Source organism: Ostrinia nubilalis, chromosome 7, assembly GCF_963855985.1.
Source record: "Ostrinia nubilalis chromosome 7, ilOstNubi1.1, whole genome shotgun sequence".
Taxonomy (NCBI): domain Eukaryota; kingdom Metazoa; phylum Arthropoda; class Insecta; order Lepidoptera; family Crambidae; genus Ostrinia; species Ostrinia nubilalis.
This window is the reverse complement of record NC_087094.1, coordinates 9,162,331-9,178,287: the sequence shown is the minus strand read 5'-3', so window position 1 is coordinate 9,178,287 and position 15,957 is coordinate 9,162,331. Positions and strand designations below refer to the sequence as shown.

Sequence of the window (15,957 nt, the reverse complement as noted above, 5' to 3'; positions counted from 1 at the left end):
AATTAGAGACATGATGAAAAATATACGACCATAGATAATATGATGGGATGTAATGTAATCCAGCCTTTGACACATTCAAGGACGAGCTCAGTTGTAATGTGACAATAACAGATTGAAAAAGGAATAAATTCGTGTCAATAGACCAAAAGACTTACCAAAGTATGCACAACATCGAGAAGGTGATTAACTTCCTGGCTGTATACCAGCCCAATGTGACTCTTAGCGAGCAACCGACGTACTTTGTTCCGCACTATGTCAGGCTCGACTCCGAACAACACCAACGCTGCTGTCAAATTATACAGCGCAGTTGACAGAAGTCTATCCTCCTCATGCTCGAGACGTTTTCTTTCCGTCTCGCTCAGACATTTATACCGCTCCATCATTTCGTTAGCACCTTGGTCCATGCCAATCATGTCCCTTTCTTGGCTCACCGCGTCCAAAAACGAGTCTTCCCAAAACTGCATTTGGTCCCATAAATTCGACCTCTCTTTCCCTATAAAGGAAGGATACAGTCAAGTAATTGTGTCTTCTTTATAGAATCGTTTAAGTGTATTTGCCAATAATTATTTACCAATAAGTCCTTGGTAGAGGTAAGTCCTTGCAGTATCGGGTGAGGTGAGAGGTGACGTGGTGGGAACGCCCACAGGTGGTCTATACCCACTGAGCGAGGACTTGGAAGAGAATACACTGGCTGCGCGAGGTTTTCCAGAAGCATTTGCAGCCCGGCCAACCTGAATTGAAGCGTATTTCTTTAAAAGATAAGTTCTACATAGCAATAGCAACTACGTGCAAAGTATTAGCGTGTTTGTAATGATGATTATATTACTGTCGCCGCCAATTAAATGTTATTCTTTATTTTACAGGCTATTGTACAAAGTTGAATACTTCGTCGGATGTTCCATTATCATTTTGCTTACAGTCACGATATGGTTTGTGTTTCTGTATTAGTAATGTATGTTTGTAAGTGAATTTTACTTACGGATAATTATTGACAACATCATTTACATTTATATCAGTGAAGGCATTAATTACCATGCAAGACTAATTTACATTAGACAAATAGCCTGTGTGATTTTTGTTTTTCAAAAATATTGCCAATTCGTATGGCCATTTGTCGATTGCTTAAGCGGACAGTAACTACGATAAGGGACTAAGGCACAGTCACACAACAAATAGCTGTCATTTATTCTACATATTTCATGGATTACTACTTAATTATTTCAATTTATACTCTGATCTAGTATTTATTAGCTCTATATTCTTCTCGGTAAATAATTATGTACCAAGAAAAAATGTCTTATAACACTTGACTAATAGTATAAATTGAATGAATAATTATGTCAGCACCCGACGAGCGATATACCCATCGTAGTAATAGTTTGATATAGAAGCGATTTTTGCACAATCGAACTATAATAATCGATACAAAATAACGATATTCTAAGTTACCCTTAAAACCTTGTCAAAATGTGCTGACACAGCGTATGATTTTCGGGAGCATCATCGACAAGGGTCATTGCTACTTCTATATCTTCGTTCCGATGGGCAGATCGTCGTTGTGGTATGGGTATAAGCTAGGACACGACACGCACTAGGACTTACATTGAGGAACATGACATCAGTGTCAGAGAGGTTGGACTTAAACGAGGCGCGGTGGTCGTACAGATTGACTCGGTTGGTGGTGATCGAGCCGCTCTCGTCGGCCGAGCAGTCCGACGAGGGCGCGGCCTGCCACGCACAAAGGGCCCTTTACACATTGCCGGATGGCTCTACTAAACCCGACTTTATCCGAATCGAATAAGTGTTAATTTTGAAAAGCGAGGAATTTCATTAATTCACAAATTTTATTAACGCGACTAAATTATTAGTACCAATTTATTTTCAAGTCATACTTTTTACTCAACCGTTGAATGGACATCAGCTCCTCGGAAATAGGGGAGACAACGACTTCAAAACACATAAGATATCAAGAGTCATAGGTGCATGCTGCCACTTTGGAAGAATAGCAGCAAATCATATGGAATTTGGATACAATATTTAGAAAATATATCAGCAACATCATAAATATAAATATTTGTTGTGGTATTTATACAGAATAGTTTTTAGGAAAATAATTTAAATGTATTGTACAGACAATTACAGAATTTAGTTCGAATAAATAGTTTAAGATTGTCATTAAAGGCAATTAAAATTACGGAAGAATTATATATTTTTGCAATAAAATAAACGTTAGTAATATTAAGTACCAGCAATAGGTATTATTAAAAATAAGTGAGCATAAGAATACACATAGTGAGGACACTGCGTTCATGCTCAAGAGAATGGTTATACACTTTGAACATCAATACACACGTATAAACCAAATTAATTACCATGCAACAGTTACACAACAATAATTTGTGTAAAATTAATAAGAATACTCACATCGGACTCGAAGGATGTCAACTTGCTGAACAGAAGATTTCTCTTTTGGTTCAACATGTCTTTGAACATCTCTGTGGTGCTTTGAGTGTCGTTCGAATCCATTTCGGGGTAGTTCACTATAGGGACATCTAAACCAAATACAAAAAATATTATCAATTCGCTTTTAAAATAATTTTAAAAAAAAGAGAAAAACAAAATATTTACGTGAATTTCATATTTAGATAGATAGATACCCAATTGATTTTGATAATCGATTATTTAGAGCAGGCGCAATTGCTGGACAAAGGCCTCTCCCACGGATCTCCACAACCAGTTATGCGCTACCAGCACCCAGATGCTTCCCGCGACTTTCACTAGATCACTGGTCCATCGAGTGGGTCCACGTTCCGTGGTCGTCATTCGACTTCTGCCTTTTGAACTTTGTAATTACTGTACATGTCTGCGAGCTCTTCCTAGACGACGGCGAAATACGTAAGCCTGCCGTGCTCAAGCCCGGTCAATTCCTTGCTCCAGTAGTGCGTGTGCGCCCTTTCTGGTAATTGGGACATCGACGTCATGCCGCCTAGACCGAGGTTGGGACTACAAATGTTTTCGGAAAAAACTGACGCCATGCCGCCTAGTCCGAAGTTTGACTATACCTGTCTGGGAGCTCTTCCTAGACGACGTCTCCAACTCATGTCTTCCATAATGGTCCCTGAGCCCGGCCAGCCCGCCATGTTCAAGTCCTGCCAGCTCTTTGCTCCAGTAGTGGGTGTGAGCCATCTCTGCCAGTTGGAACACTGACGCCATGCCGCCTAGACCGAGGTTGGGACTACACCTGTTTTCGGAAAAAAAAACCGACGCCATGCTGCCTAGTCCGAAGTTTGACTATACCTGTCTGGGAGCTCTTCCTAGATGACGGCGATGTTGACGGCGTCTCCAGCTCGTGCCTTCCATAATGGTCCCCGAGGCCGGCTAGCCCGCCGTGTTCAAGTCCTGCCAGCTCTTTGCTCCAGTAGTGCGTGTGAGCCATCTCTGCCAGTTGGAACACCGAAGCCATGCCGCCTAGCCCGAAGTTAGAGTATGTGTGTTCGAGACCGTGGACGACAGCTTGGAGAACTTTGAGCATCCCTTTCCAGACGGGCTTGCTGACGAACTGGAAAATTTTGGTGGAATTAATTAAGAGGATCACAAATGAGTTGATTTTAGGTCGATGATATTCCTTATGATAAAAATCTATGCTTTATTAGTTCTGTTATACAGGCGGTAACGAAGAAGTTTAAAAATATTATGAGAAGAATGTCGCATGAGTCAAGCCATGTGTGGTACTTGGCTGAGTGATAACTTTTTTAATCTCGCTGTAAATACATTATTGTAGTATTCTATCTAATACTAGCTACAAAACACTTACCACGTCATCAACCTTGTCGTTCGGCGTGGCTTTCCTATTAAAGTTTCTGTTCAGCTTGCTTAGCACCATATTGCGGTAGGACTCGTCTTCCATCAACTTCTTTAAGCGGTTGAGTTTCAGCCACCCAACGCCTTCACCCTCCAATACGTGTTGCACCAACTAACAAGAGAAATTCACGGTCAAATAATAAATTGTGGAATGGACTGAAGGAGGCTGTAATGTAAAATATTCTGCTTTTCATCGTATACGTTACGAGTATATCGGAGTATTTAATGTAATAACCTGACAAGCCACCGCTGCACCGGAGAGCAGATCTACAAAACATCGTTAACAGTAGAACTCTTTTCATAATTATTTATTTCGAACATGGCATGGCAAGGCTGCCAAGTGTATAAGTCCACGCGCGTTGCGAGAACGACTTGTATGTCTCCGATAGCGGCGTCGACGCTTGCTGCCCCCGCGGTGTAGATCCAGTTCCAGGGACTTTTCCACCCATTACCAGAAGCAGCTGAAGTTGCAGTGGGCGTGACTTAAGAATAACGAGAATATCTCACCGATTGTAAGTGATATACTCACATCATTGAGGAAGGCCTGGTTTTCGGAATTAGCCGAAGGTCTAGTGGCAGGCGGTGATGACGCGGTAGTGGGCGGGGCGTGGCGTATGAGCGGCGTGCGCTGCACCAAGCCCCGCGCTCCTTGCGAGAAAGGCCCGAACGTCGCCGATAGAGGTGTCGACGATTGCGGCCCCGGCGGAGCAGAGCGGGGGCTTTCGGCTGGCTTCACTTGCTTGCCTGTTAAATTTGATTCGAATAAATAAGCGAATTGCTAAATCTTGATACGCATATCTAAACTTAAGACTCGATACGTAAAAGTGTTAATTTCAAACACAATATAGGACGCGCTACAGTTTCTAAAGGCGTGTTGACTATTCACTTACTGCCACAAGACTGAGCTTCATAGGCTTCTACGTCATAGGCTCCGTCAAGCACCCACAGGTGGCCCTGGCGTTCGATATGACGTAATTTCCGAAAAGTAAATTTTCGTGTCGACTTTATCATTTCATTTTTTAAGTCAGGAACGTGTAGCTCAATAGAGAAATACCCTAACACTACAACAAAAATGCTATTCTGAAATTGACATCACCCTTTTCTTAAAGCAGAAATACAACTATCAAATAATACCTTTAGAGCCAAAGAAGTCGCTGAACATGCTGGAAGTGGACGCGGCCAGGCCATTCAGATCAGAACTGATGTTGGAGAAGAAGTCGCGGTGCGTGGCCGTCAGCAGGTTGGTGGTCTGGAGAGCCGTCGAGTCGCGCCGCGAGGTCGCACTGCCCGTAGAGTCTTGGCTCTCACCCTAACAACAAAAAACTTAATACGTATAAAACCCTGTTTCATTAGGTATTTGTCACTACTAAGCAGTAATTCCAAGGCATCTTCAGTAGTCCCGAAAACTCAGTTTTCAATAAGGATAAAAATTGGTAGTGGTTTGTTTATTTTTGGGAAATATACTAAGTATAACGTTAAGGACGCCATTAAGGACGTTATAACTTCTGCTCGACTGCTCGTGAAAACGAATCTATTGTAATGAGTAAATGTGTGAATTATTAGAACAGACGCTTTCCTGGTTAGAACGCAAAAGTGACGGTGTTCATCAAGTAAACAAACGCATCAATATTTGTCTCAGGAAATTACAACTGGTTCTCATGTTAATATTCTAGGGATAGTCTAATTTTCTTACCTTCATCAGCAGACCTTTCTTAGCAGCAGCTTCTTTAGCACTTTTAGTCAGGTCTCCGAAAGTTGATTTTCCCACGTAAGTTAGATCTTCGAACGTGTTTTTGCTGACCGCCGTCGCTGTCTTGCTTGCTTCTAAGGCGGATTTAGATGCTTCTTGCATGCTTTTTGACGCTTCTTCTGCGGCTTTTTTGGCGTGAAGTGTAAGCTACACAAATAAATTCAAACAATCAGACAATGAAAGTTTTTGAATCACACTAGCGTACTTATTGCTTGAAGAGAGAAAAGATTCTAGTGAGAGAGTGATTAACTAAACTACGTGTTTAGCTTCGCGTATCATGGGTGCTAAATTTGAACTCTCATTCTAAGCGACTAAAAGCAATTTAATTTGTCATTTCGAAATAACGAGCTTAGCAGTGATTCAGCACCGTGTTGCATAAAACTTCCTAACCTAAGTATGAGTAAAAAGGCTTTGTAGAAGCTCAAGAAAACGTTTAAAATATATTCATGAATTATGCAGATTCAAGTAATTTTAAGTGGGTTTGATGAATCGATCATAGATCAAGCAGATGGACTTTACGAAGACAATTTATTTACAAATACAATACTTAACTGCTACTTATGAATTCTAAGTACGATATTTATTTAGAGAGTTCCACAACGCATTCTCGCAATTTCAAACTCTAGCCAGTTTTCAAATAGAATAATATTTTAGTGGGTGTTTAATCTAATGGTTGCTACGTTGGGTTGTTGCTAGGCGTAAAAACTATAATGATGAATATCATCCTGATATGCAAGCGTTCACTCGTGATGTACCTGACCGAAAGGAGCAAACATTTTCTTTTCGTCCCCTTCTGTCACTTTTCCTTTCTTCGTTTTGTAATAAAAGATACACAGTTAAAATTAAATCAGAATCCCACCCCGGTAAAAGGTGTCATGTTTTAATAAGTATTTTTAAGGAATATGTTTATGTACCTTGTCCATATGGGCCAGTAAGCCTTCCTGGCTACTCTGGCGAGTGGTTTCTCGTACCAGCTCCTTGGCTTGCGCTGCGAACTGCTCTAGAAGAGAACTCTGGGAAGCTTGTCGCGAGACGCCGCTGCTAGTGCTCTAGAAGTATAAAATATAGAAAATGTTTAAAAGTTTTAGAACTACGGGTTCAATACGAACAACAATATTAAAAGTTTCAAATGTTTACATTCTTTCTCACGTTAAAAAATAGATCGAGTTTCGGCAGTATCGGAGTATCATAACTGCGGTCGGATTAGGGACTTAAATTCTTGTGTTATGGAGGGTTAGAAGGGCATTCACAAAGGCATCATAGGTATGTAACGCATTTCAATATTTTTAATATTATCCATTATGATACCAGCTTTAGAAAGGACTTTTATTATTCCAACGATTTAATAGAACTTCAATTCTTACAGAAATAAAAAACAATCCAAAAATTCTTGCCAATTTTTCATCATTTACGTTACGGATATAGACAGTTGGATAGGTATTTTACATTTTGTTAATTGGCTTATGCCCAAAAGGCGAGTAGGTAGGAATAGTGCGAAGTGCGAACTACATTGGAATGGCGTGTGCACCTTGACATGGGCTTGGTGCGGCGGCAGGGAGTGGTGCGAGGGCGTGAGCGCGCGGTCCGAGTCGCTGGTGCTGGTGCTGTCGGCCGCGGCGCGCTGGCGGCTCACCACCGTCTTCGGCGTCGTCGTCGAGTTCGAGTCCGACTCGCGCCCGAAGCTGCCGCTGTCGGTGTCCTGTACAATGCGGTCGCCTATAGCGCTATTCTACTTAGCTAATCCTATTTATTTTAAAATATTGCTTAATGAAACTAGCATCATTTGTTTAGCTTTTCAGAAACGGGCGATATCATCATTAGTTCAAGCTTAACGCTGCCGCGCTGGTGCTAGCGCTGTCGGCGGCGGCGCGCTGTCGGCTCACCATCGTCTTGGGCGTCGTCGTTGAGTTCGAGTCCGATTCCCGCCCGAAACTGCCGTCTCGGTATCCTATACAATGCGGGCGGTATGTACTAGCGGACGCCTATAGCGCTATTCTACTTAGCTAATCCTATTTATGTTAAAATATTGCTTAATGAAACTAGCATCAATTGTTTAGCTTTTTAGAAACAGGCGATATCATCATAAGTTCAAGCTTAACGCTGGTGCTAGCGCTGTCGGCTCACCACCACCGTCTTGGGCGTCGTCGTCGAGTTCGAGTCCGACTCGCGCCCGAAGCTGCCGCTGTCGGTGTCCTGTACAATGTGCGGTCGCCTATAGCGCTATTCTACTTAGCTAATCCTATTTACGTTAATATTACTGAGGCCCGATTCGACCAAACTTTTATCCGAGAATAACTCCTGGTATAACTGACACATTGACAGTTTCAGTATAGGAAATATATCAAGACTGGCGATTTATTCTGATTCTGAGATTAATATTTACTCTTGTTTGGTCGAATCCACCCTAAATGAAATTAGCATCATTTGTTTAGCATTTTAGAAACGAGCCATATCAATCTTTGGTCTAAACATAACGCTGGTGCTAGCGGTGTCGGCGGCGGCGCGCTGGCGGCTCACCACCGTCTTGGGCGTCGTCGTCGAGTTCGAGTCCGACTCGCGCCAGAAGCTGCCGCTGTCGGTGTCCTGTACAATGTGCGGTCACCTATAGCGCTATTATACTTAGCTACGTTAAAATATTACTAAATAAAATTAGCATCAATTAGCTTTTTAGAAACGAACTACATCAATCATCAGTCTAAAGCTTAACGCTGGTGCTGGCGTCATCGTCGAGTTGAGTTCGAGTCCGATTCCCGCAGTAAACTGTAGCTGTCGGTATCCTATACAATGCGGGCGGTAGGTACTAGCGGACGCCTATAGCGCTATTCTACTTAGTTAATCATATTTACGTTAAAATATTACTAAATGAAATTAGCGTCAATTAATTAGCTTTTTAGAAACGGGCCCCATCACATCAGTCTAAACTTAACGATGGTCCTGGCGCTGTCGGCGGCTCATCACCGTACTGTGTTAAGTTGCGTGATTGAGCCTTTAAGGGTAAAAACGAACGGATCCGTCCGGATCCGGCCGGATTGCAAAGTAACTTGGTCTAGTATTTAGTGATTTTTAGTTTTGATAATAGTACATAAAAAGAAAAAGGAAATACGTATTTATGCAAAATAAAGTCACTTTTATTTATATTTTTCGGTATTAATTGTAATTTTTGGTAAGTACTAATTTGCACTAATAAAATTATGAAAATTCTAAATAATAAAGTTAGTAATCAGTCTGACTCTCACTTATTGCTGTATGTAAGTAAGTATCTGAAAGTACTTAAGTAATAGTACTATTAAACTCTTATTAATAATCTAGGTACACAGACTTAAATCAACAAAACAGTCTTTTTTTATAAATTCAACTCCAGTTCTTTTTAAGAAACAATCTGACTCCTAAGAAACAATAAAACAAGAAGCATTTATTTTTTGCAAAGGAAAATACAATGTAGTGTCGCGGCACGTCTAGCGATCTGGCAAATGCGCGCGCGCTCGACTTTCCCAGTTCACGTTCGCGTATTTTTTGCTTTACCGGATCCGCCACCGGATCCGGCGCCGACTCACCGGATCCGGTAGGTCTAAAAACACACCGGATCCGCCGGATTACCGGATCCACCGGACCGGATTGCAATCCCTAATCAGAAGAACATAGGAGGAGTTCGAAATTAAGGTTCGACTTCCCTCCATTGCAAAGCCGATGACAGGTGACAAACAAAGGTTTAAAACCTTTAGGCTTTAAGGGTAGGGCTAAGGTGATAATTTGATGTGTGTTACGCATCAAACCTAATCGCTACCTAATCTAGATCTAATGTGGCATTTAAGCAACTCACACGTAATCTTCTCCAATGTTACGTGATCTGATAGCGCGTAAAAAGTTACTTTATACGCGGTATATAATTCTCCAGGGTCACATTGCATAAATTAGTGCGTAATTAGCCTAAATTAGTGCGTAATTAAGTGACTTACACCCTTCTACAAGGTGATGTAAATTGTAATCTAATTTGGCGCGTGAAAAGTGACTAACTTACACCCTTCTCCAAGGTCACGTGATGCTATTCGGCGTGTAACGAAGTGACTAATGTAGTATCTAATAAGCAACTCACACTCTGATCCAAAGTAGCATAATCTAATTTGGCGCGTAATAAACTGACTTACATCTTTCTCCAAGGTCACGTGATTACATTTTTAACGCTTAAGTCAGTGCGTGAGGTATGGCAGCGGCACAGGAGGGTGTTTTTGTTTTGTGACGGTCAAATGTCAGCGAGACTTCAGATTTGTATGCTCTATCACGTCTTAATACGTCAATTTCACCCCTCCCGTGCCGCTTCCATACCTCAGACACTGACTGAGTTGAACGCTAGATAGATTTATAATAAGCAACTCTGCTCGAAAGTAACATCATCTAATTTGCTACATAAAGAGGCTTACGTTATTTTCCATGGTCGCATGATTTAAGGTCGCGTGTAACTGTGACCTGAGTTCTTCTTCAAAGTCACGTGATCTACCTAATAAATACCTACCTAAAGATGTATAAAAAAGACTTGGCGCGTAAGACTTACGCTCTTCTTAACATGCGTGGCGTGCATGGCGTCCGCGTGTCTCGGCTCTGCTGCGGCGTCGTCATCGGACAGGTCACTATGCTCGGCCTCCGAGCCCTCGCCAAACATTAGCGACAGCACACACTGGGCGACAAGTCGCAGCGTCTAGTCGCCCAGTGTGTGCTGTCGCTTAGGGAAAACGGGCTTTACATCTGGTTGTTGATGAGTTGATTCATACCTAAGTTTTAAAAAACTTACGCTCTTCTTAACAGACGTGGCGTGCATAGCGTCCGCGTGTCTGGGCTCTGCTGCGGCGTTTCATCGGACAGATCGCTATGCTCAGAGCTGGAGTTGGAGGGCGAAGGAGACGTGGACTCGTGGCCCTGCGCCGGCGCCGCTTCTGATCCCTCGCCGAACATTAGCGACAGCGCAAACTGGGCGACAAGGTGCAGGGCCTAGTCGCCCAGTGTGCGGAAGACAGGCTGTACACCTGGTTGTCGACGAGTTGATTCATACCTAAGTATTAAAAAACTTACGCTCTTCTTGACAGGCGTGGCGTGCATAGCGTCCGCGTGTGGTCATCAGAGAGCTCACTATGCTCAGAGCTGGAGTTGGAGGGCGAAGGAGACGTGGACTCGCGGCCCTGCGCCGGCGCCGCTTCTGATCCCTCGCCGAACATTAGCGACAGCGCAAACTGGGCGACAAGGTGCAGGGTCTAGTTGCCTAGTGTGTGCTGTCGCTTAGGGAAGACGGGCTGTACGAGTTCATTCATACCTAAGTATTAAAAAACTTACGCTCTTCTTAACAGGCGTGGCGTGCATGGCGTCCGCGTGTCTCGGCTCTGCGGCGGCTTCGTCATCGGACAGGTCGCTGTGCTCGGAGCTGGAGGCGGAGGGCGAGGGCGACGTGGACTCGCGGCCCTGCGCCGGCGCTGCTTCCGAGGCGAAGCCGTACATTAGCGAGGACGATGGACTATACAACTGGTTGGTGATGAGTAGAGATTCATATCTAAGTTTAAGAAACTTACGCTCTTCTTAACAGGCGTGGCGTGCATGGCGTCTGCGTGTCTCGGCTCTGCTGCGGCGTCGTCATCGGACCGGTCACTATGCTCGGCCTCCGAGCCCTCGCCGAACATTAGCGACACCACACACTGGGCGACAAGTCGCAGCGTCTAGTCGCCCAGTGTGCGCTGTCGCTTAGGGAAGACGGGCTGTACACCTGGTTGTAAGAGTTCATTCATACCTAAGTATTAAAAAACTTACGCTCTTCTTGACAGGCGTGGCGTGCATAGCGTCCGCGTGTCTCGGCTCTGCGGCGGCTTCGTCATCGGACAGGTCGCTATGCTCGGAGCTGGAGGCGGAGGGCGAGGGGGACGTGGACTCGCGGCCCTGCGCCGGCGCCGCTTCCGAGGCGAAGCCGAACATTAGCGAGGACGGCGGACTGTACACCTGGACAATGAATTTATATTAGGCACAAAAGTAATTTATTTTCAAAATTGCAAAAAAAGAAACAACTTCATCATCATTATTTCAGCCATAAGACTCCCCCAATGGTTTCCATAATGACCGAAAAGCGTATCGTAGGATATTTGCCCACAAGGTGGACCGACGACCTCATAAAAATAGCACGAAGGCGCTGGATACAAGCTCCTATCAATGACTGTTTACATAGCCACTGCGTAATTACACTAGCTCAGTTCACTGCAGTGTGTGGACTTACTTACTTCTCCAAAATGCGATGAATGAGAAGTAAAATCAGGAAAGCAATATTTTAAAATTTTCATTTTCTAGTAGCTCCAGAGTTTACAAGGTACACAGTAGCAAAACAAGGCTTTAATAACTAAATTGTATTTATTTCTTACCGTTCTAGGATCCAACGATGATGATAATGTCATTGGAACTTGAACAACAGCACTATACGTTTCTCCAATCACATGCTGATGAGCATTTCCACCACCTTAAAACAAATAAAACATAATTATTAAGATGCTTATTGCTTAAAGTAAGAAACAGTATAAAACTGAATAGTATTTAATACCTGGTGACAGATCTGACGAGACCATTTCTGATACAAAGTCACTCAGAGACGAATAAGACGAGCTTGTACTTTCCGCGGCATCTGAGTCTGAACCACTCTCATCTGAAAACAAAACAACCGTCTTATACTATGAAAACACCCAGTCTTCAAAATGACATTTTAACCTTCAATATCCAAGTGTCAAAATTAACAAAGGAATCTAAAACTAGGACCTTCAACAACGGGATGGGTTTAGCAGAATATTCACCTGTTGGTTGGTTTTCCTGGCGTTGCAACTGCCTCAGAGCGCCATTGAGCGAGCTTCCATCGTCCCAAACCGCAAATCGGATCGGCTGTAGTTGATCAGCGAACCACTTGGGCTTGTCACCGATCTGCCGCGGATCGAATACACCCGTCTGCACTCGAAGGAATGCCACGTTGCAAGGCGTGAGTGACCACTCAGCTAAGAACTCTACTGCCTGCACATAAGGAAGAGTTTTGATTATGTCGTTTGTTTAAAATCATAATGTAGGTATAGAAAGTGCTTGCACGTTACCTGTGTTCGGGCGAATTTATTCAAGAAAGATGTAGTTCTCGGTCTTGACCTCAGAAAGCTGTTGATTTGGAAGGCCACCACAGGTCGGGGATAGAGGCGCAGTGTTCGCGTGTGTTCCATAAAATTCGCCAGAATGTTTTGTGAGTTGAAGAAGCGGACCTGCAACCAAATATAATAATATTATGTTAATTCTAATACTGAGTTGAACTCTCTCGATTCAAAGGTTTTGCGTTTGTTAAAATCTGACTCTTCGAAAACAAAATATGTTTCGTGTTTCGGATGACAAGTTCACTTTTTTCCTTCCGCCAGATGAGTCATGCCTGGCATGAATGGAGTTGTAAAATGGGATGTCAAACACTTCTAAAAAATTCAGAAAATGTCAAGGACGGTCTGCGTAGGTTCTATCGCGGTAGCTTCGAGTTACAAATTGTGACGTTGCGTTGGAACCGCTTATCGAAGCGTTATGCACTCCTATCAAGACACTTCAGCTTTGGAAATGAAAGACTGTCGACTGCAAATGGCCCATAAAATATAGATGACCCAAGCTGAACTGTCCCACCAAACTCAATGACAGGGGGGCGCTACCGTTCAACTATATGGTTTCCAACATGGCAAAAATCGGAACCAGTGATCCGGAATGACGGTGGCGCCCCACTGTCAATGTCATGCATAGGACAGTTCAGTATTTTGGAACTATAGAAATAAAAGACTGTCGAGTGTCCAACTCAAAATGTGAGCTCACCATAGCGACGCGCGTGGCCACGTCGACATCGTTGCCGTAGATGAGCGGGTTGAAGGGCTGCGGCTGGTGCGGCGAGGCCAGCGACAGGCGCGTGGGCGTGTGGCAGCGCCTGTAGCGTTGTGAGCTCACCATAGCGACTCGCGTGGCCACATCGACCGAGTCGACGTCGTTGCCGTGGATGAGCGGGTTGAAGGGCTGCGGCTGGTGCGGCGAGGCCAGCGACAGGCGCGTGGGCGTGTGGCAGCGCCTGTAGCGTTGTGAGCTCACCATAGCGACTCGCGTGGCCACATCGACCGAGTCGACGTCGTTGCCGTGGATGAGCGGGTTGAAGGGCTGCGGCTGGTGCGGCGAGGCCAGCGACAGGCGCGTGGGCGTGTGGCAGCGCCTGTAGCGTTGTGAGCTCACCATAGCGACTCGCGTGGCCACATCGACCGAGTCGACGTCGTTGCCGTGGATGAGCGGGTTGAAGGGCTGCGGCTGGTGCGGCGAGGCCAGCGACAGGCGCGTGGGCGTGTGGCAGCGCCTGTAGCGTTGTGAGCTCACCATAGCGACTCGCGTGGCCACATCGACCGAGTCGACGTCGTTGCCGTGGATGAGCGGGTTGAAGGGCTGCGGCTGGTGCGGCGAGGCCAGCGACAGGCGCGTGGGCGTGTGGCAGCGCCTGTAGCGTTGTGAGCTCACCATAGCGACTCGCGTGGCCACATCGACCGAGTCGACGTCGTTGCCGTGGATGAGCGGGTTGAAGGGCTGCGGCTGGTGCGGCGAGGCCAGCGACAGGCGCGTGGGCGTGTGGCAGCGCCTGTAGCGTTGTAAACTCACCATAGCGACTCGCGTGGCCACATCGACCGAGTCGACGTCGTTGCCGTGGATGAGCGGGTTGAAGGGCTGCGGCTGGTGCGGCGAGGCCAGCGACAGGCGCGTGGGCGTGTGGCAGCGCCTGTAGCGTTGTGAGCTCACCATAGCGACTCGCGTGGCCACATCGACCGAGTCGACGTCGTTGCCGTGGATGAGCGGGTTGAAGGGCTGCGGCTGGTGCGGCGAGGCCAGCGACAGGCGCGTGGGCGTGTGGCAGCGCCTGTAGCGTTGTGAGCTCACCATAGCGACTCGCGTGGCCACATCGACCGAGTCGACGTCGTTGCCGTAGATGAGCGGGTTGAAGGGCTGCGGCTGGTGCGGCGAGGCCAGCGACAGGCGCGTGGGCGTGTGGCAGCGCCTGTAGCGTTGTGAGCTCACCATAGCGACTCGCGTGGCCACATCGACCGAGTCGACGTCGTTGCCGTAGATGAGCGGGTTGAAGGGCTGCGGCTGGTGCGGCGAGGCCAGCGACAGGCGCGTGGGCGTGTGTCCGGCGCTGGCGGGCCCGGCCGCGCCCGCGCTGCCCACGGACACGCGCCGGCTCTCGGGCGTGCTGTGCGGCCACGCGCCGTCCGCAGCGCGGTATGACGCTTGTTGCACTCTGGTAAGAGATTGCTCATTTGTTTATCATATTTGTCGGCGCCGGACACAGATGCTGCAATTATTATTGATGATTAATAGTACCAATCTTAATATTATGTTATCTGTATAAATCTGTAGAGCGGAAGGTTTGTGATTCCTAAACGTAACACCCGACTGATGCGCAGAAAAAGATAACTGTCAATCAGTTGTGTCATGTCAAGTGTGAGTAAGCGGCTACGAGGTTATCCTGTGAGGTTATCTTTGAAAGCGTGTTGAGTTTGGTGGAACGTTAAATTGTAGGAAAAGTGATTGTCAACCATCCAAGATATTATCTCCTTGCCCGTTAACCCACGCCTATGGAGATTCCACCCCTAGAGTTCCTTCTGATAGAGACCCAGTGCCTTTATCAGAAGTGGGATTCGAAGGGCACTATTCAAAGGAGATAAATCTTTCAGCATGCACACCTACGCTACGCAACTCATCAAGTTTTACATGGAGGATGCTGGCTCAGACATTGAGAGTTGGTGCAGGTTGACGGAAATTATTGTGATTGACGTAAACTGGAAGGGCCTTTGTGAGTGAGTGAGTTGAGGGGGCCGGGCCAAGGGCGCCCGGGCCACCCTGTTGCCGTGGTTGAAGGGGCTGTTTACGCCCGGGCCACGCTGATGTAATGTTGGTTTCCTGGTCGCATGGCTGCATGCCTGGATCAGCAGTAGTAGTGGTGCGGTTTGAGGTAAATGGTTGAAGGAGCCTTGGCTTAAGCCTTGCGCGTCGGGCCATGTTACCTAAACCCTGGTTTCCTGGTCGCATGGCTGCATGCCTGGATCAGCAGTAGTAGTGGTGCGGTTTGAGGTAAATGGTTGAAGGAGCCTTGGCTTAAGCCTTGCGCGTCGGGCCATGTTACCTAAACCCCGGTTTCCTGGTCGAAGTGGCCTCACGCCCGGGCCAGCTGTAATGTTTTGGTTTCCTGGTCGGGCTTCGCGCCCGGGCCAGCTGTAATGGTTTGGTTTCCTGATCCAGGGTCATCACGCCCTGATCAGCTGTATTTATTGTGATTCTACGATCTG

At 46.0% G+C, this 15,957-nt stretch overlaps 1 protein-coding gene across 1 annotated transcript in view; it reads right to left on the bottom strand.

The window, feature by feature from the left end:
* LOC135073486 (MAP kinase-activating death domain protein) overlaps positions 1–15,957 on the bottom strand; it is a 35,783-nt gene that overhangs the window by 7,394 nt on the left and 12,432 nt on the right. The window contains exons 12-34 of the mRNA XM_063967671.1: positions 13,454–14,909; positions 12,712–12,870; positions 12,424–12,634; positions 12,177–12,278; positions 12,001–12,095; positions 11,402–11,587; positions 11,167–11,289; positions 10,934–11,119; positions 10,161–10,283; positions 8,087–8,194; positions 7,736–7,804; positions 7,140–7,310; positions 6,526–6,660; positions 6,367–6,420; positions 5,555–5,758; positions 4,996–5,170; positions 4,391–4,605; positions 3,815–3,973; positions 3,298–3,559; positions 2,425–2,552; positions 1,603–1,728; positions 572–731; positions 156–493 (exon numbers count right to left, since the gene is read on the bottom strand). Of these exons, the coding sequence (XP_063823741.1) occupies positions 156–493; positions 572–731; positions 1,603–1,728; positions 2,425–2,552; positions 3,298–3,559; positions 3,815–3,973; positions 4,391–4,605; positions 4,996–5,170; positions 5,555–5,758; positions 6,367–6,420; positions 6,526–6,660; positions 7,140–7,310; positions 7,736–7,804; positions 8,087–8,194; positions 10,161–10,283; positions 10,934–11,119; positions 11,167–11,289; positions 11,402–11,587; positions 12,001–12,095; positions 12,177–12,278; positions 12,424–12,634; positions 12,712–12,870; positions 13,454–14,909 (4,945 nt within the window). The remainder of the gene's footprint in view (positions 1–155; positions 494–571; positions 732–1,602; positions 1,729–2,424; positions 2,553–3,297; positions 3,560–3,814; positions 3,974–4,390; positions 4,606–4,995; positions 5,171–5,554; positions 5,759–6,366; positions 6,421–6,525; positions 6,661–7,139; positions 7,311–7,735; positions 7,805–8,086; positions 8,195–10,160; positions 10,284–10,933; positions 11,120–11,166; positions 11,290–11,401; positions 11,588–12,000; positions 12,096–12,176; positions 12,279–12,423; positions 12,635–12,711; positions 12,871–13,453; positions 14,910–15,957) is intronic.